This window comes from Eurosta solidaginis, chromosome 5, assembly GCF_040869045.1.
Source record: "Eurosta solidaginis isolate ZX-2024a chromosome 5, ASM4086904v1, whole genome shotgun sequence".
Taxonomy (NCBI): Eukaryota; Metazoa; Arthropoda; class Insecta; order Diptera; family Tephritidae; genus Eurosta; species Eurosta solidaginis.
In genome coordinates, this window is record NC_090323.1 from 55,181,045 (window position 1) to 55,208,938 (window position 27,894).

The window sequence follows — 27,894 nt, forward strand, 5'->3', positions numbered from 1 at the left end:
AACTGGCTCTGGAGTGTTCGAGAGGAAGTCCTTCGAAAGATTTATGCACCCAGAGTCTTACTGGGTAGGTCAAGGACCGACACCTCTGAACTTATATCGATCTGCACCAGTTATAGCGCTTTAGGTGCGCATGCGGAGACAATGGACATTCTGCATAATGACCAATACAGAAGTTGTAAAAACGTAACTACAAAAAAAAAAAAAAAAATATTGGTAGCTTAACGGATAAATAGTCTCCAAATTGTCCTGACTTTATAAGCACCTCAGCCTGATCGTACTACATATCTGATGAAGCACTCAGTAGGTTCAAATGAGTGTTATGTCTTCAACACGTCTTTTCGTTAGCTACTTGGGCAGCCTGAATTGCCTACCTCTCTACCACATCTAATTTTTACTGAAATTACTATATAATGTAACGAATTTTTCGAAATTCCTGTAATTATACACTTTCTGCTGATGTTCAAATCACTGAACTGTTGTATAAATAACTACAATATTCAGTATTGCAAAATGTTCTTTATTAGACTAATTTGGGAGTAGTACATTACAAATATACTTCATTACTAGCGTGTTTAAATCAAGCTGATTCCTCAACTTGCGCTGCTTTGTGCTCTCGATTACCTCGTTCGCCCATTTCTCCAAGATGTTTGACGGTCATGCCTTATAGACAGTTGTTTTTTTGTGATTATTTACTAAGAGCATAGTAATGATAATGTGCGTCACAATATGTACATATATACAATATATCGGACGCGGAAAACATTGTCCTGCCCTTACTTTCTTTTCTGCACGACCTTTAAGAGGTTTTTATCTTCTTCTCCCCTTCTCTCCGCCTTCCTTCCTCCTATTCTTATTCCTATTTTCTCCCTCTCCATCTATTTTTCTTATTTTCCTTACTCCCCCTTTCCCGTTTCAACCTCTCTGTCCCTCTTTCTATCTTTCCCTGCTACTATTCCTCTCTATCCGTTTTTTCGTTTTTTTCCTCTCCTCTCTCTAGGTTTTTTTCTCCTTCGCCTCCCTCTATATCTCTATTCTCTTTCTAACTCTATCTTTTTCTATAAATTTGCCTTCACATTACCCTTTCTCCCATTTCCTCTTTCAAATTTCTGGCAAAAGTTTGCGAAATATAACTGTGAAGGAGTGTAAAAATTGCGCTATAAATTTGGTGTTTTGCATAGGTTGGTCCCTAGCCATTCAACCAGTCCAAGGTTGTGAAGGTACCCATTTCCTTTCTAGATGAATCAACGTTAATCTCTTGGTGGCTTTTAAATTCAGACGTACACATACACACACTACTTGTTGGATAATTGGACCTAATTGTAATTTGAAGGGGAACTGTAACCAAGCGCTGATTGATGATGAGCTCACTAGTCCTTCCCTGCAAAAATCGCGAGTACTCCATGCATGCATGTATGGAGTACTCACTATGGACCAACCGAGTGCTCCAAAATTAACCACAATTCATACAAAAAATATGGTCCGATTAACATTGCGATGTCCTAGGACTGGACCATATACTCCAGCTCTGCATTACATCAGAGTAATCCATGGAGTACACACAGTCCAATAAACATCGTGTAGTGATTACAATCGTTAAAACCGAGCAATGATCGGCTTACAATATGTTCGTATATGCTCGTGTAGAAACATGAGTTGGTCCGTTGCTGCATTACAGTGGAGTATAATGGTAAGTACTCCAGTGGACCACATGATCCAACGATTTTTGCAGGGTTATAATAACACTTATTACGACAACTAAATATCCAATTTAAAATGCATTCAACAAGAAGTAGTCTCTTACCAACTATATCGAAATTAGTCTCCTTAGTGTAGCATATTAGGTTTTGTCAAGTGTATTGTGCTATAGGTTGACGTCCACCGTGAATATGCAGATAGCACCTTTTCAGAGCGGTCTCAGACCTGTAAAATCTACCATTGACCAGATTTTCACTATGTGCCAAATCTTGAAAAAACCCGCCAAAAAAGTATTAACACACATCACGTCTTCATCAATTTTCAAAACGCCTTCGACAGTTCGAAAAAGGGCTGCCTATGTGATGCTTTTCTGAATTTGGTTTAACCACAACATTTATATGGCTGTGTAAAATGACGCTGGAGGGATCCCTCCGTGCCGTTGAAAAGTAAACGGGCTTTCCATGCTTACCACCTGCAGCTTTTAACCGCTCTGGAAAAGATGGGTTTCATGGTGATGATGAATGCTGCCATCAGGAAGAGAATCGTGGCAATCACGTCACGACTGTCAGATAGAGTTTCGAAAGGACTTCACTATTTGGAAACCAGCATTAGAAAAATCAACAACATCATTCTAGAAATCGTGACTAATCACTCTTGCCAACAAATGACACTTTGGACTGAGTAGGAATATGAAGATTACGGTCCCTTCTAGGCACACGAAGATTATGTTCAACAAGTCACTTATCGTGCCCATCATCAGATGAGATGGCTCTGGGAGTGTTCGAGAGAAAAGTTCATTTATGTGCTCCTACGCAGCGGCGATGGCGAGTACCGAAGAAGACTTTATGATGAGCTGTAAGGGCTTTATGCAGACAACAACATAGTCCAGCGAATTAAAGCGCAGCGTTTACGCTAGCGAGGTATATGTTATATGAATGAAAACTAATGCTCCGACCAAAGAAGTGTTCTAATCAGAAGGCGCCTATGGAAGTAGAGTAAGAGGGACAGCCACTGGAAAGACAAGATGGAAAACGATTTAATTTCCCCTTGTTGTTACCAATTGGTGCGAGTGGTGCGCCTTGTTGCACCGCCATAATTGTTTAAAACGGTTAAGCGCCAGTATAGTTAGTAAGTTGTCCAGTTCAAACTTTCAGTATTATCATTCTTATAAAATGGTTTTCCTATTTTTGTGTGGAGCATGAATATTTTGAAGTTTTTGAGTCAGTTCCTTTAACCTAGCTGTGCTATATTTACCATTTTTACTAGGTTTAAAATTCAAATTTTGCATACGAAAAAAAATAGTAAACTCATCCACTTGACAATGATTCATTTTAACAACAATCACTGTCAGCGATGACCTTTGCTGCACCGCTGCAGTCAGCCAGATAGATTTGTGGCATGCTACAAACAAATATATAACACGTGAAGTTGCCACCTACAACATAAAACATTACAACAGCTAGTAAAATTGTTTTTTATATGCTTGCTGATGTTGAAGACGTTGTTGTTGTTTCCGTCAACTAAGCAAGCAAACAATTTAATTCAATGCAAGTGAGCAAAAATGGCAAAAGCCAGCAACATAGTTTAATGGAAATAATTACCGTAATATAAGCAAAATAAAATTTAAAAAAAACTAAGACCAGAAAATTAACAGAAAAAAACACAAGAAATACAAGTACGTAATATAAACATGGCAAAGTACCATAATTCTCTAAATGTGAATATATGTGTGTGTGTGTGTGTTGCATGCGAGGTCGCCCTCAGCATCACAAAGTTTATTGCCAAAACGGCTGCCATCAACATAATAGCTGAAACACAGTACCGACGAACATTGAATGAAATCGTAGTGTGGCCTTTCGCCCTTCGTACAATGGAAACATTGAATACTTGAAAAAGTTACGAAAATCTCCTCACCTGGTATTCAAGGATTGTTTGGACAATTCAATTTGGAGTTCAAAACAAAATAAAACCTTATTTTTAGCTTAACAAACCTTCGAAAGGAAGTTTGTGTTATTCTCCAAAATCTATAACACAATATATTTTCCTTTGTTTTATTTCTTTTTTTCAAACCGTTTCTTTAAGCCTTGTAAACAAAATTACTTTAATATCCGTACGGAGGAGTGAAACAAAGTTAGGTAAGGTTAAGTGGTTGTGCGTGTAAGTTTCCCACACCGCCACTCAGAGGCATTTTTTTCAATTGATTACCAACGAGCCATTTGCTTTCTCTAATGAACTTAATTATGGTTAGGTAGTAGCTGTCCTGGTAGGCGTAGCTCACTTGTACAGCATGAAAGTCCATTTTGATACCACAATAAATAACGGAGACGTAGCTATCGCTACTTAGAGAAACGTTGCGTTTAAGGTTTCACATGGAGCAGTTAAGAGCACATAATAGTCCTTCTTTCGGGGATAAAGTAGAACCTGGTAAGAAGGCTAGACTGTCCGAAGTCAGGAAGCCCAAAGCCCAAACCAAGGACACTGACAAACGACCGGATCGCCGCGGTCGCTTTTTCCGCAATATATACTCTATGTATGTTCAGATAACATTCAGTGCCAAGGTAGGTGTTGTTCTAAGAGCGCCGCTCATACCAAACAGCGCCGTCCGTTTTACGGGCACCTATATTTCTGTAGTATTCGCCGTGTTTAGTGTGTTCAAATAGACCAGCACCCCATAGAGCAGAAAAGGTTTGACTATCATCTCATAAAGCCAGTGTACTACTCTTGGCGAGAGCCCCCATCCCTTGCCGAAAGCCCCCGTTCAGCAGTACACGGCAGCTACGGTCTTCCTGTCCATATCTTCCACATTCGGTCTCCAGAACAGTTTCTTGTCCAAAATAATCCATAAGTATTTAACCACATCAGAGGGTATAAACGGCACCCCCCCCCCCCAAGATGATTCAGCTCACCGAGCCAGTGTCCAGGTAGCCTTACAGAATATCGCGCAGGTTTCCCTGAAATTTTCCCCTGACTAGGACAGCCAAGTGATCTCCGCAGGCAACCAACCCACAGCCATTGGCTCCCAGCTCCACAAGAAGCTCGTTGACTCCCCTGTTGATTGCCCCTGCACACCTTCCGCCCAATTAGGGCCCTCCCCACTCCGCTGGGATAGTTCTGCTGCAGAGAAGTTTGTTAATAAATTCAACCAGAGCCCTTTCGACTCCTTTACCGACCAAAGCCCTTTCGATCACCCAAGGTGAGATATTGTTAAAGGTTCCCTCGATGTCTAGGAAGGCACCCATAGCAAACACTTTGTGCTCGAGGGACCCCTCTAGTTGCTTAGCGATCGACTGGAGTGTCGTTTCCTTTGATCTGCCTTTACAATAGGCATGTTGCGAAGCCGACCGCAATCACCAAGGAATCCTTTCCCGTAGGTACAGATCAATCAAGTGCTCCAACTTTTAAGAAGAAACGAGAGACTGATTGGCCTTAAATTCTTAGGTTATAGATGAGAGCTTCTGTCGGCCTGTGGAATGAAGATAACCCTGACCGTGTCCCAAGACTTCGGAATATAGCTAAGCCTAAAGCAGTCAATGAAAAAAGCTGCAGGAAATACCTAATGAACTTTGTAATTGTACAGGAATGATGCCATATGGGCCTAAATACGAAAGCGAAATATCTTCTTTCCTAACCTCTGCTAGACTGTCGAAAAACCGGGTGCTCAGACATCTGAGTCATCTTGTGTTTGCAGTCCTAGACATTGGCAGAGAAAGTAATGAATCAATTCCTCTTCTTTCTCATCCTGTCAGCTTCTGCAGAGAGAGTTTGTAGGTATTCGCCACTGTTGGATCATTGGTTCAATAGCGCAATGCTCTTTGATGACATCTGTAATTATTATCACTACAGATTTGTTTAGTTTGAGAAGGAAGCTAGGTGCTTTCATATCCAAACATGGTCATAAGGACCCTGAGATCTCGCAATCATCGCGGTTGGTCCACAACAAGTCTGCTACTCTAATCTCATATTGTCCGATTTTCCTCTGGAGATAACATAGCGCTGGACGGAAGGAGCTTTTCGCCTCCATTTGCTCACTTCGGAAACTTTCCTGTCCATCTCGTCAGCAAATTCATTCCCTTCAATATAGCTGAGCCCTGAGACCCAAGTCGACATTAAGGTGACCTATGGCCACCAGCAAGGCGTAACACCTCTACACGATATTCCACTTTATCCATCCCCTTGGGTTCCATTGCCTTTAAGGCGGCCTCACTGTCGGCAAAGACTATTAAAATGATGTATGGGACCGTACCATACTTGAGCAGTCTATTATTTACAGTGAAAAAATATTCGTTCTTCGATGTTATGTTTCAGCCATAAGTCGTATGCAACTATTTTCTAAGTGAGCAAGTATTTAATGTCGATGTGTATTTTTAAAATTTGGGCTTACCTTTAATAAAGACACAAATTCAGTTTTATGACTCACATAAATTATGATTTCGTTTCCAATATGACAGTGATTGTTTAAATTTTTAACCCGGGTTTTGTTCACCTTTTTCCAAGTCTTTTTACGAGGCGGGTTGGTCAAAGGCTGAATAATGCTCAGTCGATCCAGAGTCGGGCGGGGTCTAACTTTCCCCACCTAAATAAATTTACAGTAAATTAAAGTATTGATTTCGAATGGCAGGCAAAATGCGACTTTAAAACCAGAATCGCGAAAACCTTAACTCCAGTTGAGAGAGAGAACAAAGGAGAGCGGACTCTCGGAGGTAATGTCGTCGAGATACTTGCGACCCAAAGACGATGACGGTTTTCACAGAGAGAGATTGAGTACAAGCCAACGGTGGTTTAAGTATCGGTGATGCTTGGAGACTAATGATGGAGTACTATTAGTATCAGTAACGGTCAGAGAGCGATGACGGAATACCATTAGTAACGGCGACGCTCGGAGAGGGGATATTAATGAGGTTGGGCCTCACCAGAGAGTATCGGCGGTGGAACTAGAAACGGTGACACTCGGAAAGAGGATGCCAATTGCGCTGGCTCCCACTAGAGAGTGAGGATGTTGGCGATTATGGTCTAGAGTCAGGAGTCATATATCCAAAGATTGGAGAAGGTGGTGTTGGATGTACTTACGAGGAAGTGTCGTTAGTAGTATGAACTACTAGACCTTTACGCAAGACTGCATACATACAAGTAGCTCGATGATTGCACACGGGTAGTAGGAGGACCGGTATTATGCCAATGGCGACTTGGAAAATAACCCCTCATACCTGTGCAAAACGCTCGCACTTCCACCTCTATCAAACAACAGGGGAGACCGGTTGACCGAAGCCAACATTGATAATCATCCCCTTTCCGTTTAAAAGAGATTCTAAACTCAATGTATTGGCTCTTGAATTCTACCGGTAGTAGGGGGGTCCGCCCTGCCCAGGCATTTGGACATTTTTCCCTCTCGAGCGGAATGCTCGTTAATTGCGGTCGTGGCGAAAACCCATATTAACCTATTTTTACGGTATTTCTAAAGATACAGGTTTTCGGTTGCATTTTATATTTTTTTCTTTTGCGGATTGTGATGAAAAATGCTTGTGTATGTGGAATAAAAGCCTTTACATTTGGAACCATTACCCACCTCGGGACCGCTTGCACATCACTTCAGGGTGACGTTCCTTATTTCTCGTTAAATGAAAGGCTTTGTTTCTGCGTCCAGATCCCGCTATTTTGCTCTGATTTTGATTTCTACGAAGCATGTTTCTGCATTATTATTTCACCTGGAGCCTTTGTTGGTTCTAACACCATTGCGAGTATTTAGAATAAGTGATCAACATCGGCCTTGTCTGCTTCACCGCAAACGCATTTAGAATCTTCGGCCTCTTGTATCCTGTGAATTTATTTTTTTGAGTACCCGTTCTCAGAGATCAGCAGGGTAACGTTGTAATTTACAAATTCACCAAAGCTTCAGGTGACTTATTCTTCAACATCGATTATTCGTTTCGCAGTCCACTTGCCACGTGGTTTGTTTCCCAACTCTTCTTTCCACAGCCTTCCCTCTCTTATCACGACTTTCGTGCGCTCTTGACCCGTTTGCCTTTAAGCTTTCCATAATTTTGTACGGCTGGCCTTAATATAGCGCTATAGGCGGAGGGTACTCTCAGAGGTGCTATTCGCTGTACAGCTGTTGAAGCTTGGAAATATCCTTCTTAGGAACTTGCACCCACTGATATCCATCGGCAGTTTGCTTTTGCTTTCTATGGATCCTCCGATGCTTGTCAGCAGCCTGTATTCCTGTTTAGATGCCTTCGCAGTCGCATTTTGAATTTGCGCCCAATATGATAGTCGACAGTCTAGCCTTCTTCTTAGATACTTGACTACCTTCTATAATGTTTTATTTTTGGAGAAGGTTTGAAAGCTAACTCCTAGCGGTATATGGTGTTTTTTTTATAAAGCGTATCTATTACCTTTTTTTGTGCTGACAACTGTAGTCCGTGCGAGTCTAGCTACTTCTTTATGCGCATCACGACTAGATTGAGTTTTATGCGTGCCGCTTTTGTGTTTTGGGCTTGAACGACTGCAGCGCTTGAACGACTGCATTTCGTCTGCGTCTTTAACTAAGGGTAAATCATCAGGTGTTTGAAGTTTCAATATTTCACCGTACCTGGCGTTCTACTGGTCAGGACCTAGAACTGATCCCTGTGCTGCTGCGCATGTGATTTTGATGGTACGCGTACGCTCTGTGGTTTTATATATAAATGCTTGGTTTCCTCGGAAAGCGGTGCCGCTTTATTACGACAGCTAAAGAACGTCCGGTATACTCACCGTTTTCAGCGCACCGATCCACAATGTTTTATTTTTACAGTCGTCCTTTTTTTTTGTTTTTCCTCTCACATTTTTAACTGCACATCCAAAAATAAAACATTTAAAAAAAACTGTTAATTCAAAAATATTTTTTATTTTATAAATATTTGACAAAATGTTCACCGCTTTGACAATAAAGGTGGCAAAAAAACGGTGATGAACGAGTTTTCTACCGTCGTGACGGCGGTAATAGTTTATGCCCTGCCGCTATATTACGTTACGGTGAACTTCACCGTCTTCTTAGTTTACACATAATTACTTTTACACTGCAACAATTTTGACAACACACTCTACCGCTATGTAACGGCCGCTAAATAGCGGCACTGCTTTCGAGAAAACCAAGCCTTAAGGATGCGATCACTGAGGTAGCTTCTGTTTACGCACTGTAATTAGCATGGTATTTGGAAACGGTGCTCTTAGGTGGACTTCATATCTGTCAATCTCGCGCTGTTGAAAGTGTTCTTAACGTCCAACATTGCAAGGAGGGCAACTCACAGTGCTACTTCTACGCTTGTAAGAACGTTTTAAATAAAGCCTAAGGTGTGTATTTTTCGGGTCTGACGCCATACTACCTCGGTGATAGTCCTCCTGTTTGATCTATGGCGTCAGCGTTACGAGGCTTAAAGAGCCTTTCAAAAAGTTTTCCGGCTCTGTCGAGCATGCATAACATAAGCGTAGATTTTATACTCGCAAAAGGCACATAAGAAACAATAAAGAGTAAGATTCAGCCAAACTCACCGCACTAAAATTGCACCGAAAAGCATCAGAATGCCACATAGAAAAAAAAAGACAATAAATACAATTAAGCACCATCGTTACTTTTAAGGTTAATTGGGCATCAAGATTACTAGGTCGGAAATACGCTCTTATATTTTTTTGTTTATGCTATAACATAGGGACCGTTAAATGAATTTACAACAAACATACAAGCATGGCTGTGTTGCAACAACCTGCCAACAATGAGGGTACACACACACCGACATGCAATGCGCCACAATTACGTCAGTACTTACAAGTAATTCACCAAACGAATACTGCGAAGTATAGATAGATGGCTAATAGATACACTAGCAAATCTCAACTAATACACATATTTCATATATACATACATATGTACGTATAAGACAATTGTTGAAGGCGTGTGGCATATTGAATGAGTGGCAAGCGTCACTGCACAAGTGGGTGCAGGTGGCGTATGAGTGATATTTCATTGTATTACTTGGTGGAAGATGATGACATTTAAGAACTTATTCTAAGAGCACAGCTTGTGGCTTTAGACGAAATAAGCTTTGTTGATGATTCGCTTTGATCAGTGGTTTTTTCTCGTAGTGCGCTGGTTGTTTTTTTTTTTTTTTTTTGTTTTTTTTGTTTGTTGAGCTCGTTTTAGTTCGCATCGTTTTTCTGAATTCGTAATTAACGAGTTTTCCTATTCATTAAAATATTTTTTTTTAATGATTTATTTTTTAGAATTGCATCTAAGTATTTGCTTTGCACTAACAGAATTGGCACACTTTGACATTAGCACTATTGCAATAGCACTTCGACAGCTGGAGCTGTCGTCGTTGTCAATTCTGAAGGTGTGAAGAAGATTAGTGCACGTTGAAAGAACAAAAGCGAAATTAAAAAAAAAAAAAACAAACGGAATCAAAACAATAACTTTCGCTTGGCAATAATTTGTTTTTGAACTTTAAAGTGCAAATTCGAAAGACGTTGATTATTGATACTCTACTTAATATTATTACCAATATTAAAAAAATTGTACTATTATTCTATCCTATTTTCAACTACTAATAGTTTCCAATAGTTTTCTACTCTCTATAGCCCGCCAAACCGATGCAAGAGGCGCATCCGCATAGCGCATGAGTCGTTGAAAGGCAGGGATTTTTTTAGCGTTGACATCTTAAACTTTTCACCCACAAAGCATTCTTAAACTCATAAACAAACTACACACTAATAAGCTTGGATTAAGTAATATTGACACATAAATAGTTTGAATATGTTAAGTTGAGCTGGCTGGTTTGTGAGGATCTCACATCGACTATATTAGTCCACAGTGCTACAAGAAGTTTTTTTAACAGCCAAACTGAAAACCCCTATCAGAACATAGGACATATGTTATAAAATAACTCCGACCTCTTGGCAAATATTAGAAGCTTTCTATTACTACCACTACCACTTGCTGTTTCTAGATCTGATAGCTGTATCCTAATAGCTGGTGTCTTAGGCTGGCAAGCGCTGGACAGAAGCACAAAACGAGCTTGATCGTTTCCTCCTCCAACCCGCACTTTTTAACTGGCTTATTTAAAGGCATGTGACGCCAGAAGGAAGTGCCTAGGCAGAATACCCGTCACAAGTACAAAACTCCTCTCTTTTTTCATGATAGTAGCTACTTTGTTTGTCTTAGTTCGTAAGACCTGCACGTGATCTTTGATGCTTTACACCCTTGCGCTTGGGTACATGCCTTTCCCGCTTGGTCAGCCAAGTGCAACTCTAGCCTTTTCTTAATATCGTCAAAACCTCATTCGGTCATCTACGGCGCAACCTTCGAGGAATGCGTCCTTTTTGGTTACGTCATCCACTTTTTCATTCCCATATGCCCTAAGTCCCAATATAGATGTATATTTCTCCCTATGTCGATTATTTCCAGAGATTGAGTTTGCGCAGCCATATAAGTTCTGCGGGAAAAGCAAATTTAGACATAGCGGCATACAGACAGCTGCTTTTCACAGTGTCGAAAGAGGCTTTAAAAACGATTTACATCTGATTCTAACAATTTTCTGTTTTCGGCAAAAATATTGTGGCGAATATAACCATCACTATGCTGTTAGTAAATAAGCATAATAATAACAAGTAAGGAAGGCTAAGTTCGGGTGTAACCGAACATTAATACTCAGTTGAGGGCTGTGGAGACAAAGTAAGGGAAAATCACCATTTAGCAAAATGAGCCTAGTGTAGCTCTGGAATGTGTTTGTATGACATGGGTATCAAATGGAAGGTATTAAAGAGTATTTTAAGAGGAAGTGGGCCATATTTCTATAGATGGACGCTATTTAGGGATATCGCCATAAACGTGGACCAGGGGTGACTCTAGAATTTGTTTGTACTATATGGGTATCAAATGATAGGTATTAATGAGTATTTTAAAATGGCGTGGGCCTAAGTTCTATAGATGGACGCCGTTTCGAGATATCGCCATAAAGATGGACCAGGGGTGACTCTAGAATTTGTTTGTACGATATGGGTATCATAAGAAAGGTGTTAATAAGTGTTTTAAAAGGGGGTGGGCCTTAGTTCTATAGGTGGACGCCTTTTCGGAATATCGTTATAAAAGTGGACCAGGGGTGACTCTAGAATGCGTTTGTACAATATGGGTATCAAAGGAAAGGTGTTAATGAGTATTTTAAAAGGACGTGGGCCTTAGTTCTATAGGTGGATGCCTTTTCGAGATTAAAAGGTAGTGGGTCTTAGTTCTATAAGTGGACGCCTTTTCGGAATATCGTTATAAAAGTGGACCATGGTTGACTCTAGAATGCGTTTGTACAATATGGGTATCAAATGAAAGGTGTTAATGAGTATTTTAAAAGGGCGTGGGCCTTAGTTCTATAGGTGGACGCCTTTTCGAAATATCGCCATAAAGGTGGACCAGGGGCGACTCTAGAACTTGTTTGTACGATATGGGTATCAAATGAAATGTGTTATTTTAAAAAGGAGTGGGCCTTAGTTCTATGTGTGGACGCCTTTTCGAGATATCGCCATAAACGTGGACCAGGGTGACTCTAGAGTTTATTTGTACTATATGGGTATCAAATGAAAGGTGTTAATGAGTATTTTAAAAGGGAGTAGGCCTTAGTTGTATAGGTGGACGCCTTTTCGGAATATAGTTATAAAAGTGGACCAGGGGTGACTCTAGAATTTGTTTGTACTATATGGATATCAAATGAAAGGTGTTAATGAGTATTTTAAAAGGACGTGGGCCTTAGTTCTATAGGTGGATGCCTTTTCGAGATATAACCATAAATGTGGACCAGGGGTGACTCTAGAATTTGTTTGTACGATATGGGTATCAAATCAAAGGTGTTAATGAGTATTTCAAAAGGGCGTAGGCCTTAGTTCTATAGGTGGACACCTTTTCGAAATATTGCCATAAAGGGGGACCAGGGGTGACTCTAGAATTTGTTTGTACTATATGGGTATCAAATGAAAGATATTAATGAGTATTTTAAAAGGGAGTGGGCCTTAGTTCTATAGGTGGACGCCTTTTCGGAATATCGTTATAAAAGTGGACCATGGTTGACTCTAGAATGCGTTTGTACAATATGGGTATCAAATGAAAGGTGTTAATGAGTATTTTGAAAGGGAGTGGGCCTTAGTTCTATAGGTGGACGCCTTTTCGAGATATCACCATAAAGGTGGACCAGGGGTGACTCTAGAGTTTGTTTGTACGATAAGGGTATCAAATGAAAGGTGTTAATGAGTATTTTAAAAGGGAGTGGGCCTTAGTTCTATAGGTGGACGCCTTTTCGAGATATCACCATAAAGGTGGACCAGGGTGACTCTAGAGTTGGTTTGTACGATATGGGTATCAAATGAAAGATGTTAATTAGTATTTAAAAAGGAGTGGGCCTTAGTTCTATATATCGACGCCTTTTCGATATATCGCCATAAACGTGGACAGGGGGACTCTAGAATTTGTTTGTAGTATATGGGTATCAAATGAAATGTGTTAATGAGTATTTTAAAAGGGAGTAGGCCTTAGTTGTATAGGTGGACGCCTTTTCGGAATATAGTTATAAAAGTGGACCAGGGGTGACTCTAGAATTTGTTTGTACTATATGGATATCAAATGAAAGGTGTTAATGAGTATTTTAAAAGGACGTGGGCCTTAGTTCTATAGGTGGATGCCTTTTCGAGATATAACCATAAATGTGGACCAGGGGTGACTCTAGAATTTGTTTGTACGATATGGGTATCAAATCAAAGGTGTTAATGAGTATTTCAAAAGGGCGTAGGCCTTAGTTCTATAGGTGGACGCCTTTTCGAAATATCGCCATAAAGGGGGACCAGGGGTGACTCTAGAATTTGTTTGTACTATATGGGTATCAAATGAAAGGTATTAATGAGTATTTTAAAAGGGAGTGGGCCTTAGTTCTATAGGTGGACGCCTTTTCGGAATATCGTTATAAAAGTGGACCATGGTTGACTCTAGAATGCGTTTGTATAATATGGGTATCAAATGAAAGGTGTTAATGAGTATTTTGAAAGGGAGTGGGTCTTAGTTCTATAGGTGGACGCCTTTTCGAGATATCACCATAAAGGTGGACCAGGGGTGACTCTAGAGTTTGTTTGTACGATAAGGGTATCAAATGAAAGGTGTTAATGAGTATTTTAAAAGGGAGTGGGCCTTAGTTATATAGGTGGACGCCTTTTCGAGATATCACCATAAAGGTGGACCAGGGGTGACTCTAGAGTTTGTTTGTACGATATGGGTATCAAATGAAAGATGTTAATGAGTATTTAAAAAGGAGTGGGCCTTAGTTCTATATATCGACGCCTTTTCGATATATCGCCATAAACGTGGACAGGGGTGACTCTAGAATTTGTTTGTAGTATATGGGTATCAAATGAAAGGTGTTAATGAGTATTTTAAAAGGGAGTAGGCCTTAGTTGTATAGGTGGACGCCTTTTCGGAATATAGTTATAAAAGTGGATCAGGGTTGATTCTAGAATGCGTTTGTACAATATGGGTATCAAATGAAGGTGTTAATGAGTATTTTAAAAGGGAGTGGGCCTTAGTTCTATAGGTGGACGCCTTTTCGAAATATCGCCATAAAGGGGGACCAGGGGTGACTCTAGAATTTGTTTGTACTATATGGGTATCAAATGAAAGGTACTAATGAGTATTTTAAAAGGGAGTGGGCCTTAGTTCTATAGGTGGACGCCTTTTCGGAATATCGTTATAAAAGTGGACCATGGTTGACTCTAGAATGCGTTTGTATAATATGGGTATCAAATGAAAGGTGTTAATGAGTATTTTGAAAGGGAGTGGGTCTTAGTTCTATAGGTGGACGCCTTTTCGAGATATCACCATAAAGGTGGACCAGGGGTGACTCTAGAGTTTGTTTGTACGATAAGGGTATCAAATGAAAGGTGTTAATGAGTATTTTAAAAGGGAGTGGGCCTTAGTTATATAGGTGGACGCCTTTTCAAGATATCACCATAAAGGTGGACCAGGGGTGACTCTAGAGTTTGTTTGTACGATAAGGGTATCAAATGAAAGGTGTTAATGAGTATTTTAAAAGGGAGTGGGCCTTAGTTCTATAGGTGGACGCCTTTTCGAGATATCACCATAAAGGTGGACCAGGGTGACTCTAGAGTTTGTTTGTACGATATGGGTATCAAATGAAAGATGTTAATTAGTATTTAAAAAGGAGTGGGCCTTAGTTCTATATATCGACGCCTTTTCGATATATCGCCATAAACGTGGACAGGGGTGACTCTAGAATTTGTTTGTAGTATATGGGTATCAAATGAAAGGTATTAATGAGTATTTTAAAAGGGAGTGGGCCTTAGTTCTATAGGTGGACGCCTTTTCGGAATATAGTTATACAAGTGGACCAGGGTTGATTCTAGAATGCGTTTGTACAATATGGATATCAAATGAAAGGTGTTAATTAATATTTTAAAAAGGAGTGGGCCTTAGTTCTATATGTGGACGCCTTTTCGAGATATCGCCATAAACGTGGACAGGGGTGACTCTAGAATTTGTTTGTAGTATATGGGTATCAAATGAAAGGTATTAATGAGTATTTTAAAAGGGAGTGGGCCTTAGTTCTATAGGTGGACGCCTTTTCGGAATATAGTTATAAAAGTGGACCAGGGTTGATTCTAGAATGCGTTTGTACAATATGGATATCAAACGAAAGGTGTTAATAAGTGGTTTAAAAGGGAGTGGGCCTTAGTTCTATAGGTGGATGCCTTTTCGATATATCGCCATAAACGTGGACAGGGGTGACTCTAGAATTTGTTTGTACTATATGGGTAGCAAATGAAAGGTGTTGATGAGTATTTTAAAAGGGAGTAGGCCTTAGTTGTATAGGTGGACGCCTTTTCGGAATATAGTTATAAAAGTGGACCAGGGTTGATTCTAGAATGCGTTTGTACAATATGGATATCAAACGAAAGGTGTTAATAAGTGGTTTAAAAGGGAGTGGGCCTTAGTTCTATAGGTGGATGCCTTTTCGATATATCGCCATAAACGTGGACAGGGGTGACTCTAGAATTTGTTTGTACTATATGTGTATCAAATGAAAGGTGTTAATGAGTATTTTAAAAGGGAGTAGGCCTTAGTTGTATAGGTGGACGCCTTTTCGGAATATAGTTATACAAGTGGACCAGGGTTGATTCTAGAATGCGTTTGTACAATATGGATATCAAATGAAAGGTGTTAATTAATATTTTAAAAAGGAGTGGGCCTTAGTTCTATATGTGGACGCCTTTTCGAGATATCGCCATAAACGTGGACAGGGGTGACTCTAGAATTTGTTTGTAGTATATGGGTATCAAATGAAAGGTATTAATGAGTATTTTAAAAGGGAGTGGGCCTTAGTTCTATAGGTGGACGCCTTTTCGGAATATAGTTATAAAAGTGGACCAGGGTTGATTCTAGAATGCGTTTGTACAATATGGATATCAAACGAAAGGTGTTAATAAGTGGTTTAAAAGGGAGTGGGCCTTAGTTCTATAGGTGGATGCCTTTTCGATATATCGCCATAAACGTGGACAGGGGTGACTCTAGAATTTGTTTGTACTATATGGGTAGCAAATGAAAGGTGTTGATGAGTATTTTAAAAGGGAGTAGGCCTTAGTTGTATAGGTGGACGCCTTTTCGGAATATAGTTATAAAAGTGGACCAGGGTTGATTCTAGAATGCGTTTGTACAATATGGATATCAAACGAAAGGTGTTAATAAGTGGTTTAAAAGGGAGTGGGCCTTAGTTCTATAGGTGGATGCCTTTTCGATATATCGCCATAAACGTGGACAGGGGTGACTCTAGAATTTGTTTGTACTATATGTGTATCAAATGAAAGGTGTTAATGAGTATTTTAAAAGGGAGTAGGCCTTAGTTGTATAGGTGGACGCCTTTTCGGAATATAGTTATAAAAGTGGACCAGGGTTGATTCTAGAATGCGTTTGTACAATATGGATATCAAATGAAAGGTGTTAATTAATATTTTAAAAAGGAGTGGGCCTTAGTTCTATATGTTTACGCCTTTTCGAGATATCGCCATAAACGTGGACAGGGGTGACTCTAGAATTTGTTTGTAGTATATGGGTATCAAATGAAAGGTATTAATGAGTATTTTAAAAGGGAGTGGGCCTTAGTTCTATAGGTGGACGCCTTTTCGGAATATAGTTATAAAAGTGGACCAGGGTTGATTCTAGAATGCGTTTGTACAATATGGATATCAAATGAAAGGTGTTAATTAATATTTTAAAAAGGAGTGGGCCTTAGTTCTATATGTGGACGCCTTTTCGAGATATCGCCATAAACGTGGACCAGGGGTGACTCTGGAATTTGTTTGTACTATATGGGTATCAAATGAAAGGTGTTAATGAGTATTTTAAAAGGGAGTAGGCCTTAGTTGTATAGGTGGACGCCTTTTCGGAATATCGTTATAAAAGTGGGCCAGGGTTGACTCTAGAATGCGTTTGTACAATATGGATATCAAACGAAAAGTGTTAATAAGTGTTTTAAAAGGGAGTGGGCCTTAGTTCTATAGGTGGACGCCTTTTCGGAATATCGTAATAAAATTGGATCAGGGGTGACTCTAGAATGCGTTTGTACAATATGGATATCAAATGAAAGGTGTTAATGAGTATTTTAAAAGGGAGTGGGCCTTAGTTCTATAGGTGGATGCCTTTTCGAGATATCGCCATAAACGTGGACCAGAGGTGACTCTAGAATTTGTTTGTACGATATGGGTATCAAATGAAAGATGTTAATGAGTATTTTAAAAATAAGTGGGCCTTAGTTCTATATCTGGACGCCTTTTCGAGATATCGCCATAAACGTGGACCTGGGGTGACTCTAGAATTTGTTTGTACTATATGGATATCAAATGAAAGGTGTTAATGAGTATTTTAAAAGGGCGTGGGCCTTAGTTCTATAGGTGGATGCCTTTTCGAGATATCGCCATAAACGTGGACCAGAGGTGACTCTTGAATTTGTTTGTACGATATGGGTATCAAATGAAAGGTGTTAATGAGTATTTTAAAAGGGAGTAGGCCTTAGTTGTATAGGTGGACGCCTTTTCGGAATATCGTTATAAACGTGGACCAGGGGTGACTCTAGAGTTTATTTGTACTATATGGATACCAAATGAAAGGTGTTAATGAGTATTTTAAAAGGGAGTGGGCCTTAGTTCTATAGGTGGATGCCTTTTCGAGATATCGCCATAAACGTGGACCAGAGGTGACTCTAGAATTTGTTTGTACGATATGGGTATCAAATGAAAGATGTTAATGAGTATTTTAAAAATAAGTGGGCCTTAGTTCTATATCTGGACGCCTTTTCGAGATATCGCCATAAACGTGGACCAGGGGTGACTCTAGAATTTGTTTGTACTATATGGATATCAAATGAAAGGTGTTAATGAGTATTTTAAAAGGGCGTGGGCCTTAGTTCTATAGGTGGACGGCTTTTCGAAATATCGCCATAAACGTGGACCAGGGGTGACTCTAAAATGTGTTTGTACGATATGGGTATCAAATTAAAGGTATTAATGAGGGTTTTAAAAGGGAGTGGCCCTTAGTTGTATATATGAACGCGTTTTCGCGATATCGACCAAAATGTGGGCCAGGGTGATCCACAACATCATTTGTTGGGTACCGCTAATTTATTTATATATGTAATACCATGAACAGTATTCCTTCCAAGATTCCAAGGGCTTTTGATTTCGCCCTGCAAAACTTTTTCATTTTCTTCTACTTAATATGGTAAGTGCCACACCCATTTTTCCAAGTTTTTTTCTAAAGTTATATTTTGCGTCAATAGATCAATAAAATTACCATGTTTCATCCCTTTTTTCGTATTTGGTATAGAATTGCGGCATTTTTTTAATTTTTCGTAATTTTCGATATCGAAAAAGTGGGCGTGGTCATAGTCGGATTTCGGCCATTTTTTACACCAATACAAAGTGAGTTCAGATAAGTACGTGAACTGAGTTTAGTAAAGATATATCGATTTTTGCTCAAGTTATCGTGTTAAGGGCCGAGCGGAAGGACAGACGGTCGACTGTGTATAAAAATTGGGCATGGCTTCAACCGATTTCTCCCTTTTTCACAGAAAATAGTTATCGTCCTAGAATCTAAGCCTCTAACAAATTTCACAAGGATTGGTAAATTTTTGTTCGACTTATGGCATTAAAATATCCTAGACAAATTAAATGAAAAAGGGCGGAGCCACGCCCATTTTGAAATTTTCTTTTATTTTTGTATTTTGTTGCATCATATCATTACTGGAGTTGAATGTTGACATAATTTTCTTATATACTGTAAAGATATTAACTTTTCTTTTAAAATTTGAATTTAAAAAAAATTTTTTTAAAAAGTGGGCGTGGTCGTTCTCAGATTTTGCTAATTTTTATTAAGCAGATATATAGTAACAATAGTAACATTCCTGCCAAATTTCATCATGATATCTTCAACGACTGCCAAATTTCAGCTTGCAAAACTTCTAAATTACCTTCTCTTAAAAGTGGGCCGTGCCATGCCCATTGTCCAAAATTTTACAAGTTTTCTATTCTGCGTCATAAGTTCAACTCACCTACCAAGTTTCATCGCTCAATCCGTATTTGGTAATGAATTATCGCACTTTTTCGTTTTTTCGAAATTTTCGATATCGAAAAAGTGGGCGTGGTTATTGTTCGATATCGTTCATTTTAAATAGCGATCTGAGATGAGTTCCCAGGAACCTACGTACCAAATTTCATCAAGATACCGCAAAATTTACTCAAGTTATCGTGTTAACGGGCAGACGGACGGACGGACGGACATGGCTCAATCGAATTTTTTTTCGATACTGATGATTTTGATATATGGAAGTCTATATCTATCTCGATTCCTTTATACCTGTACAACCAACCGTTATCCAATCAAAGTTAATATACTCTGTGAGCTCTGCTCAATTGAGTATAAAAACAGCAAGCAGCCACTCTTATATACAAGGCAACGAAGAATATTCCACACACATAACCAGCAGCTTGAGATTGAAGCCCACCGTGAACCGGCTGATTGGACTTTATCAGTGCGGCTTCAGACCTGGTAAATCTACCATCGGCCAGATTTTCACAATGCGCCAAATCTTGGAAAAAACCCGTGAAAAAAGAATCGACACACATCACCTCTTCGTCGACTTTAAAGCCGCCTTCGGCAGCACGAAAAGTAGCTGCCTATATGCCGCTATGTCTGAATTTGGTTTCCCCGCAAAACTTATACGGCTGTGCAAAATGACGTCGAGCAACACCATCAGCTCAGTCAGAATTGGAAAAGACCTCTCCGAGCCGTTTGAAACTAAACGCGGCTTCAGACAGGGTGACCTCCTATCGTGCGATTTCTTTAATTTGATGATGGAGAAAATTATACCAGCTGCAGAACTTAACCGCACTGGAACAATAATCTATAAAAGCGTGCAATTACTGGCATACGCTGATGACATTGTTACCATCGGCCTAAACACCCGCGCTGTTAGCTCTACTTACTCCAAACTGCAAAAAGAAGCTGTAAAGATGGGTTTGATGGTGAATGAGGACAAAACGAAGGACCTGCTGTCATCGAGCAAAGAGTCAGCGCATTTCGAAATAGAAAAGACTTCGTTTATTTGGGAATCAGCATCAACACTAGCAACAACATCAGCACTGAAATCCAGCGAAGAATCAATCTTGCCAATAGGCAATTGAAAAGTAAAGTCCTCTATCGGCGAACCAAAATCATACTCTACAAGTCACTTATCGTACCCGTCCTGCTATATGGGGCAGAAGCATGGACCATGACAACAGCAGATGAAGCGGTTTTGGGAGTGTTCGAGAGAAAAGTTCTTCGAAAGATTTATGGACCTCTACGCGTTGGCGATGGCGAGTACCGAAGAAGATTTAATGATGAGCTGTACGAGCTATATGCAGACATCAACATAGTCCAGCGAATTAAAACGCAGCGGCTGCGCTGGCTAGGCCATGTTATGCGAATGAGGGATGATGCTCCGGCCAAGAAAGTGTTTCTATCGGAATCCGCCTATGGAAGCAGAGGTAGAGGACGGCCCCACTCCGTTGGAAGGATCAGCGAAGGAGCGACTGGCGCGCCTTGTTGGACGGCCATAACCGTTTAGACGGTTAAGCGCCAATTAAGTAAGTAAGTAAGTCAACAACAGCTCGAAGCGAAGAGACGATTTCACATACTCATAATATTTGGTCAGCAAATAAGGACAGAAGCTCTTACTCACACATAGACACGTATATAGCTAGAAGAAAAACATAAACTACAGATATACATGTATATAGCTAAATAACCAAGTATACGATACAACTGTTTCAGAAAGCATGTTCGTGAAAACGATGTGAACGAGGCTAACTGAGCGTATAAAAGTAGCGCAGTGCAAACGATAATCGATCAGTTTGATTTTAATCACTATTAGTGAAGTATAATTGTGAAGTACTACTCCCAAGGTAGTCAAAATAAACACCATTTTGCAGTACTGAATATTGGAGTTATTTACTCGACAGTTCAACGATTCGAACGTTAGCAGAAGGTGAATAATTATAAAGAATTTCCCAAAGTTCGTTACAATATGTATACAAATCTATACGTGAATATTATAGTGTGTGAAGACAAAATTCCTGTAGAAAAATCATTAATGAATAGAAACAAAAAATCGGGCAAAAATGTCAACCTCGAGCAACCCCGGCGCAAATGTCTATTGGATGGGATAAGGTTCTTTTAAAAACAACTCTTTGTCAAACGCTTTACTAAAAGCGCTATAAACAACGTCCGTGTCTTAAAGTAAATTGGTTACAGCAGTAAGCTGATCGGTAAAAATAGCTTGGAGAAATTTTCGAATGAGAAACCCCGATAGCTAAACAAATTTGATAAACTTGTTTATAACTTTTTTGTACTTACAAGTAACATCGAAAAGAGTAACGATACCTACTAAGTATCCGAACCTATCAACAATACCTGCTTATATCGGTTCTTTTCTGATAATAATTTACAACAGGGCTTGACTTCTAAAACATGTTCAAAAGTATTGCGGCAGGTAATAAAGAACGCCTTTTAACCTCCGTATTAAAAACTCGAAGGCGGAAATCAAAATTTTTACTTTTGTCAAGATATATTTGCAATGAACTCTTGAAAGTTGTTATGTTCTTGTTGTATTTTCATGCTACTACTCTGGATTGCGTAGCGGGTGTTGGACTTACCCAGGGATATTTTAAAAGCGCTACCAAAGGCATCCAATGAAGAAGGGTGTTCTGTGAAAAATTACAATGGATCCCACCCGCTGTTTTATAGTATTTTAGCGTCAAATTTTATATTTCCGCTTTCGGATTGTTGATACTGACCTCGAAGCACGTCTTTTGAAACCACATGCTTATATTAGCTTCACATGTATGTTTGTATGTACTCTCCTCGCTTGAACCAATTGATAAAACAAATATTACCTATACAAACCAGTATCCGTCTTTTCAGGTTATGCGGATATGTTGAAATTCAATTGGTTGGTTTCTTTAAATCGTGTTGCGATACAACTAGCTTTTTTCGATACATATTCAGCACTCGGTACAAAAGTATCGATTACAAAAGTTATACGAAGATGTAAAGTAAAACTCTAAAACAAATCAAAGGGTGCATCGTATAAAATCCAGTGAGTGTAATACTGGACGTAAGTTTAATGTTAGTAAGATAAGCTCGCTCCAAAGTTTACACAGCTTTAGAAATCCTAAGACTTCTAACTTCATCCCTAGACAAACTGACTGCTGTGTGCCGGTCACCGCACCTTACGCAGACTTCATCACCATAGTATGCTTCAAAGATACATGCATATGTGTGCGTGGGCGATGGGACGAACTCGTACAGCCTGTTAACGGATGGTTTAGATCTAGAAAGTTTAGTGTATCAAAAAATTTTCGTTTCGATATAGTCTTGAGATTACTCTGAAGTATCCTGAAATGTTCATGAAACGGTGACTAAGTAGCCCCCAAAATTTTCCAAGAATGTGCGATACAGTTCCATCCCGTTAAAAAGTTTAACCAAATCCGTCAATCATTTATCTCAAAACAGTATGAAGCTGCTACTTAATCCAAAAACCGTTAAATGTTTTTTTTTTCTTCACTAGACCGAGGTCCTGCCAGCTTTTTATTACTAAAAAATTGTTCTTTCTCATTTTACTAAATAACGAATCATATGCTTCTATTTTTGATTACTTTATAAAACCTATTTCAAAAATCTCTTTATTTTTTCATTTCAGTCTTTCTTCGGTCGCTCCTATAACAACCTATCTTCCATAAGCGATTGCAAAAACAATGGCGAATGTATTATCAACAAAAAGAATCGCACCGCATGTAAAGCCTGCCGTTTGCGCAAATGTCTTCTCGTTGGCATGTCGAAGAGTGGTTCCCGTTATGGCCGCCGATCGAATTGGTTCAAAATACATTGCCTACTTCAAGAACAGCAACAACAAGCCGCTGCAGCAATGGCAGCGCATCACAACAATCAGCAACAGGCCGTTGCTGCAATGGCTGCAGCACAACATGGAGGTTCACAACTTATGTCAGGACACAAACCACCACCACATGGTATGTCAACGCATGGACCACCTGGTAGCGCAGCAGCAGCGGCTGCGCTAGGTATGCTCGGACATGCAGGTGCATATCCTGGACTCTATCCGCCACGCACAAAAGAAGATTTACTAATGTTGGGCTTGGAAGAATATGCAGCTGCGGCAGCTGCTGCCAAGCATCCCACAAATGCCTCCCCCTCAGTAAGCTCACCCGACTCGCATAATTCTGACAATTCGTTGGATGTGAGTACACGGGTTGGTGGTGGTGGAAACTCAGCACTATTACATTTAGGCGGTAAAAATGGTGGTGAGTCGGGTAGTGGTCAAACACATGCACCACCACCACATTTACGCAAAGACCTGCCACATTTCTTACCGATGCCGTTTGGCGGACTCGGTTCAATGCCCGTTATGCCACCACCTGCGTTTCTACCGCCTTCGCATCTGCTCTTTCCCGGCTATCATCCAGCGCTGTACTCACATCACCAAGGCTTGCTGAAGTCTTCAGCTGAACAACAACAACAAGCTGCAGCAGCTGCAGCTGCAGTGCAACAGTTATTCAATCCCAATAATTCGGCATCTAACCGATTTCCACCCGCGCTTCAGACACAAACTTCATCGCTATCTGCAGCGGTTAGCAGTAGCAAAGCGGATATATACAAAGATGCTGAGTGTAGGGTGCAAAGTGCGAAAAGCGGTGATGCAATCAACAATAATCACATACCTAATGGCAGCAAGGCTGCTGAAGAGCTGACAAAACGTTTCTATTTAGATGCAGTACTAAAATCGCAACGAAATAGTCCACCGCCGACTACAACCAAATTACCTGCACATCCGAAACATGATTACTCGATATCAGCATTGGTGACACCGAACTCAGAGAGCGGACGCGGACGTTTGCGTAGTCGACAAAGTAATGAAGATGATGACGATATTGCAGAGAGTGTGAGTGCAGCACAAATAGTAGCGACTAACGCATCTGTGGCTAGTGATACGCACTCGAATGTCGGCAACGGCAATGACAGTGCAGATGGCGGTGGCGCGCGTAATGTAAGTGAACAGAGCGAGGACGAAGATGATGAAGAAGAGTTGGTAGTTTCGATGACACCACCGCGATCTCCAGCAAATACGCGCGCGCAGCATCTAGAGGGAGAAAGTGATAGTAATGGCGTAAACACAGCCCCCACGAATACACTTACACCAGCAGTTACGCCTACTTCTAAAACAACATTGCATCAAGACAATCCGATTGACTTGAGCATGAAGATGAATAGTTCGGTGGCGCGTAGTTCGCTAAGCAGCAAATGTAGCTCAATTGGCTCAGTGCAAGCAACCGACAGCGATAGTGAAATAGATTGTACAGAAGATTCGGAAAATAAGCACCACAATCGGGCAAGCGATTCAGATGAAAAAAAGCACAAATTAGCGTTAGCTGCCGAGGATGCGGAAGACGAGGTTTTACAAGTGGATGGCGATGAAGCGGATAGCGAAACTAGCGCAATGGCACTTAAGTTGAGCGCTAAAAGTGACAGGAAAAATAAAAACGAAACTAATCCAACAAGCAACAACAATAATAAATACAATAACAATAAAAACAATAATAACAGCAGTAATAATAGTAGCTCGACAAAACGCCGCAACTCCATCGATAGTGAGGGAAGTTTTTTAAAATTGGATACTGCGAAACATAAACGTAGTATAAGTACCGTTGAACAAGCATCAAACGAGTTGTCTAACGCGAAACGGACTAAATTGGCTGCGGAAGATATTACTGAATCTGATGGCAGCTGTTTCGGTTCAGCGTCGCAAATTGTTTCAAATAGCCCCATAATTTCCACGATTATAGCGCCAACTACAACGCCTTTGGATTTAACTACCAAGGTTTAAATATTAAGTAATTTAAATTATTAGTTAATATATTAAATGAATTAGTTTGAAATATAGAAAATTATTATAGATTTTCCAGTTATTTTTCCTTTTGTATATGATTTTAGTTACTATTATATTAAATTTAAAGTTATTTTAGATTTTATGTAGAGCAATACTTTTTAGTAAATGCTACTCTTTTTATGAATCTCCCTAAACTTTATTTAAAAATAAATATCTCTGAACAAGATCTAAGTTAAAATTTTATTTTAGGAGTTTCTTGCCATAAGGGGTTCTTACCATATAAAATATAATTTTACTAGTGTTCCCAGCAGACTTTGTTCTGCCCAAAAATTGGTTTGCCTACATTTCCCCCGAGAGCCTCCCTTCCCCCTTCACTTTCTTTCCCATTATGTTCCACTTTATCGTTCAGTTTTCTTCTTATTCTTGTCCCTCCCTTTTTCCACTTACCCTCCTGCTACTCCCGAAACCATTTCCATTCGAACTACAGTTTCTACCACGACTCCCACTCTTTTTTCCACCCTAACTTTCACTCCTACTTCCAGTTCCACTCCCATACCCACATTCCCATTCCACCTCCATTCCACTCCTAGTCCCACTACCGCTTTCACTCCCCCCTTTCAGTCCCAATCTCACTCACTCTATCTCTCGCACTTCATTTTCTTCATATATGGAGTCTCTGTACCAATAATGGAGTAGCTGTTTCAACTAATCGGCCGATTTGAAAAACTTTGTTTGTTTCGTTGGTACGGAACTATCTGACAAAAACCTAGCCACAATTTCAAAGATTGCATTCATCTTTACATATATATAAGATATTGATAAATACCTGAAAGGTTCTCGTGCTTGGCAACATTGCTATCTGGGACATATCTACTTTTTGAGTAGACAGAGGGCATGTGTCATACTGTAGCTTCTGCAAAAAAAATTGTGTTCATATTCTTGCCTCTCCCTTCTCGTCACCATGTTTGATGCATGTCTCTCAGCTGTAACTTCTATCTGCCACTTACTTGATTTTTCTACCTTCTCTTTCCATTTAACTACTCCCAAAACCGCCCTCTACTTTTCTTCACAACCGTCCTCTCTTCTTCATACTTTTCTTCTCTAGGTTCCCCTTCTTCCTATTTTCCGCGCGCACCTTCTCAATTTACATCACTTTCTTTCCTTCTACCTGTTTATTCGCCTAGCCCTTCCCTTTTTCCCAGTCCCAAATTGCCACTCCTTTCTCCTATATTCCGTTTTCGTTTTTTTATGTCTCTCCTTTTCAGCCTGGGATCATAAATTCAACTTTTTGGAATAGGTCTTTCCCTGAATCTTTTCCCAGAATGAAAAGTTTCTCAAATACTAAGCTTGTCAAGGAAGTATTTTTTTAAATAGTTCTGCGCCAGGTTTACCTCACGAAAAGTTAAGAGAGTAAACGGACCCAACTGTGAACCTAAAGCATAATCAAATCCCTGCGAACAATTTCTAAAAATATTGACACCGCTTTTAGATAAATATTTCGGAAGTAGAGGATACTAAGACCTTTTTTTTACATAGGTACCATGCCATTTCAGCAGGAAGGGTAGCATTCGATCATAATACCAATCCTCACAAACAAATGAGCTTTGGACGATCCAGTAAATTTAACTCAGTGCCTGCCACCTTTTCCACGTAGAGGATGATACTATAGGAAGTATCTACACAGAGCTTGCTCAGCTGTCTCGAAACCCATTTTTTAAAAGCAGAATACATACGGCAGCCGGAAGATGAAATACTTGCATATAGCACGACTGGCTCATAAAGAACTGTCGAAATTGCTGTGGAACCTATAAGCCGGGAAAGGGTTTCTATCCTTCGAGCCGGATACCATCGACGTGAACCGTTTATAACGTGAGCCGTTTTAAGCAGGCGATCTCATCAGAATGTGATCATATAAGTTTCCATCTTCTCCTGTGAGTGACCAAATTTTTAATGTACATATTATAACCGTTTGAAAAGATCTCAAGTGAGTAGACATATTTGTAAGAGTATGGAAAAGTGGAAAGTGTCCACGGGAAAGGCAGGGGCAATAAAATTGGCTTGATTTCCCACGCAGATCCACATATCTTTCATGGTGCTGCTCACATACATACATTGGAGTAGGAAAGGATGGTACCTTGAAATATTGGCCCCTGCTAATGACCTGAATATCCTGGCCAGACTCACATACGTAGACAGCATGTGTGATGATTTTCAGGGAGATATGGATTTGATGACTAGTTGGGCAAAGCTACGTTGATTGACCAAAACGGAACGGACCATACCAAACCGGAACTCGATCTTTTTATAACAAGTTATAACGCCTTATGGCGGCCGCCGTGGTGTGGTGGTAGCGTGCTCCACCTACAGAGACGGACCTCACGAAAAGTGAAACTTGTCACCAAATGTAGAGAACTGGCTCAAAGATTGCTCTCAGTGAGCAAGCGTGAGCACTGAGTGAAGAAATGATCATCTGTCAGCATCTTCTCGACGACAAACTTTCCCTTTGTCTCGGTAACATCTTCACTTGCTGTTGAGGTGCGATATTTGGACCTCTGGTGTTATGTCTGCTATCAACCACAACACGATAAATTTGCTGCCCCGTGTTTTTATAAGGACACACTCAAGTAGCTTGCTGTAACTTGGTATTGCAGACGACCATATTGCAAACCTCGCCGAAGTGGAAAACCTCAACCCG

The 27,894-nt window shown here is 40.1% G+C and overlaps 1 protein-coding gene across 6 annotated transcripts in view; it reads left to right on the forward strand.

Moving 5' to 3' along the window:
• knrl (knirps-like) overlaps positions 1-25,425 on the forward strand; it is a 188,258-nt gene extending 162,833 nt beyond the window's left edge. For all 6 annotated transcript variants that reach the window (XM_067757509.1, XM_067757508.1, XM_067757507.1 and 3 more), the window contains one exon: positions 22,998-25,425. In XM_067757509.1, coding sequence (XP_067613610.1) covers positions 22,998-25,196 — 2,199 coding nt within the window. In that variant the 3' untranslated portion in view covers positions 25,197-25,425. The remainder of the gene's footprint in view (positions 1-22,997) is intronic.
• The last annotated feature ends 2,469 nt before the right edge of the window (positions 25,426-27,894 follow it).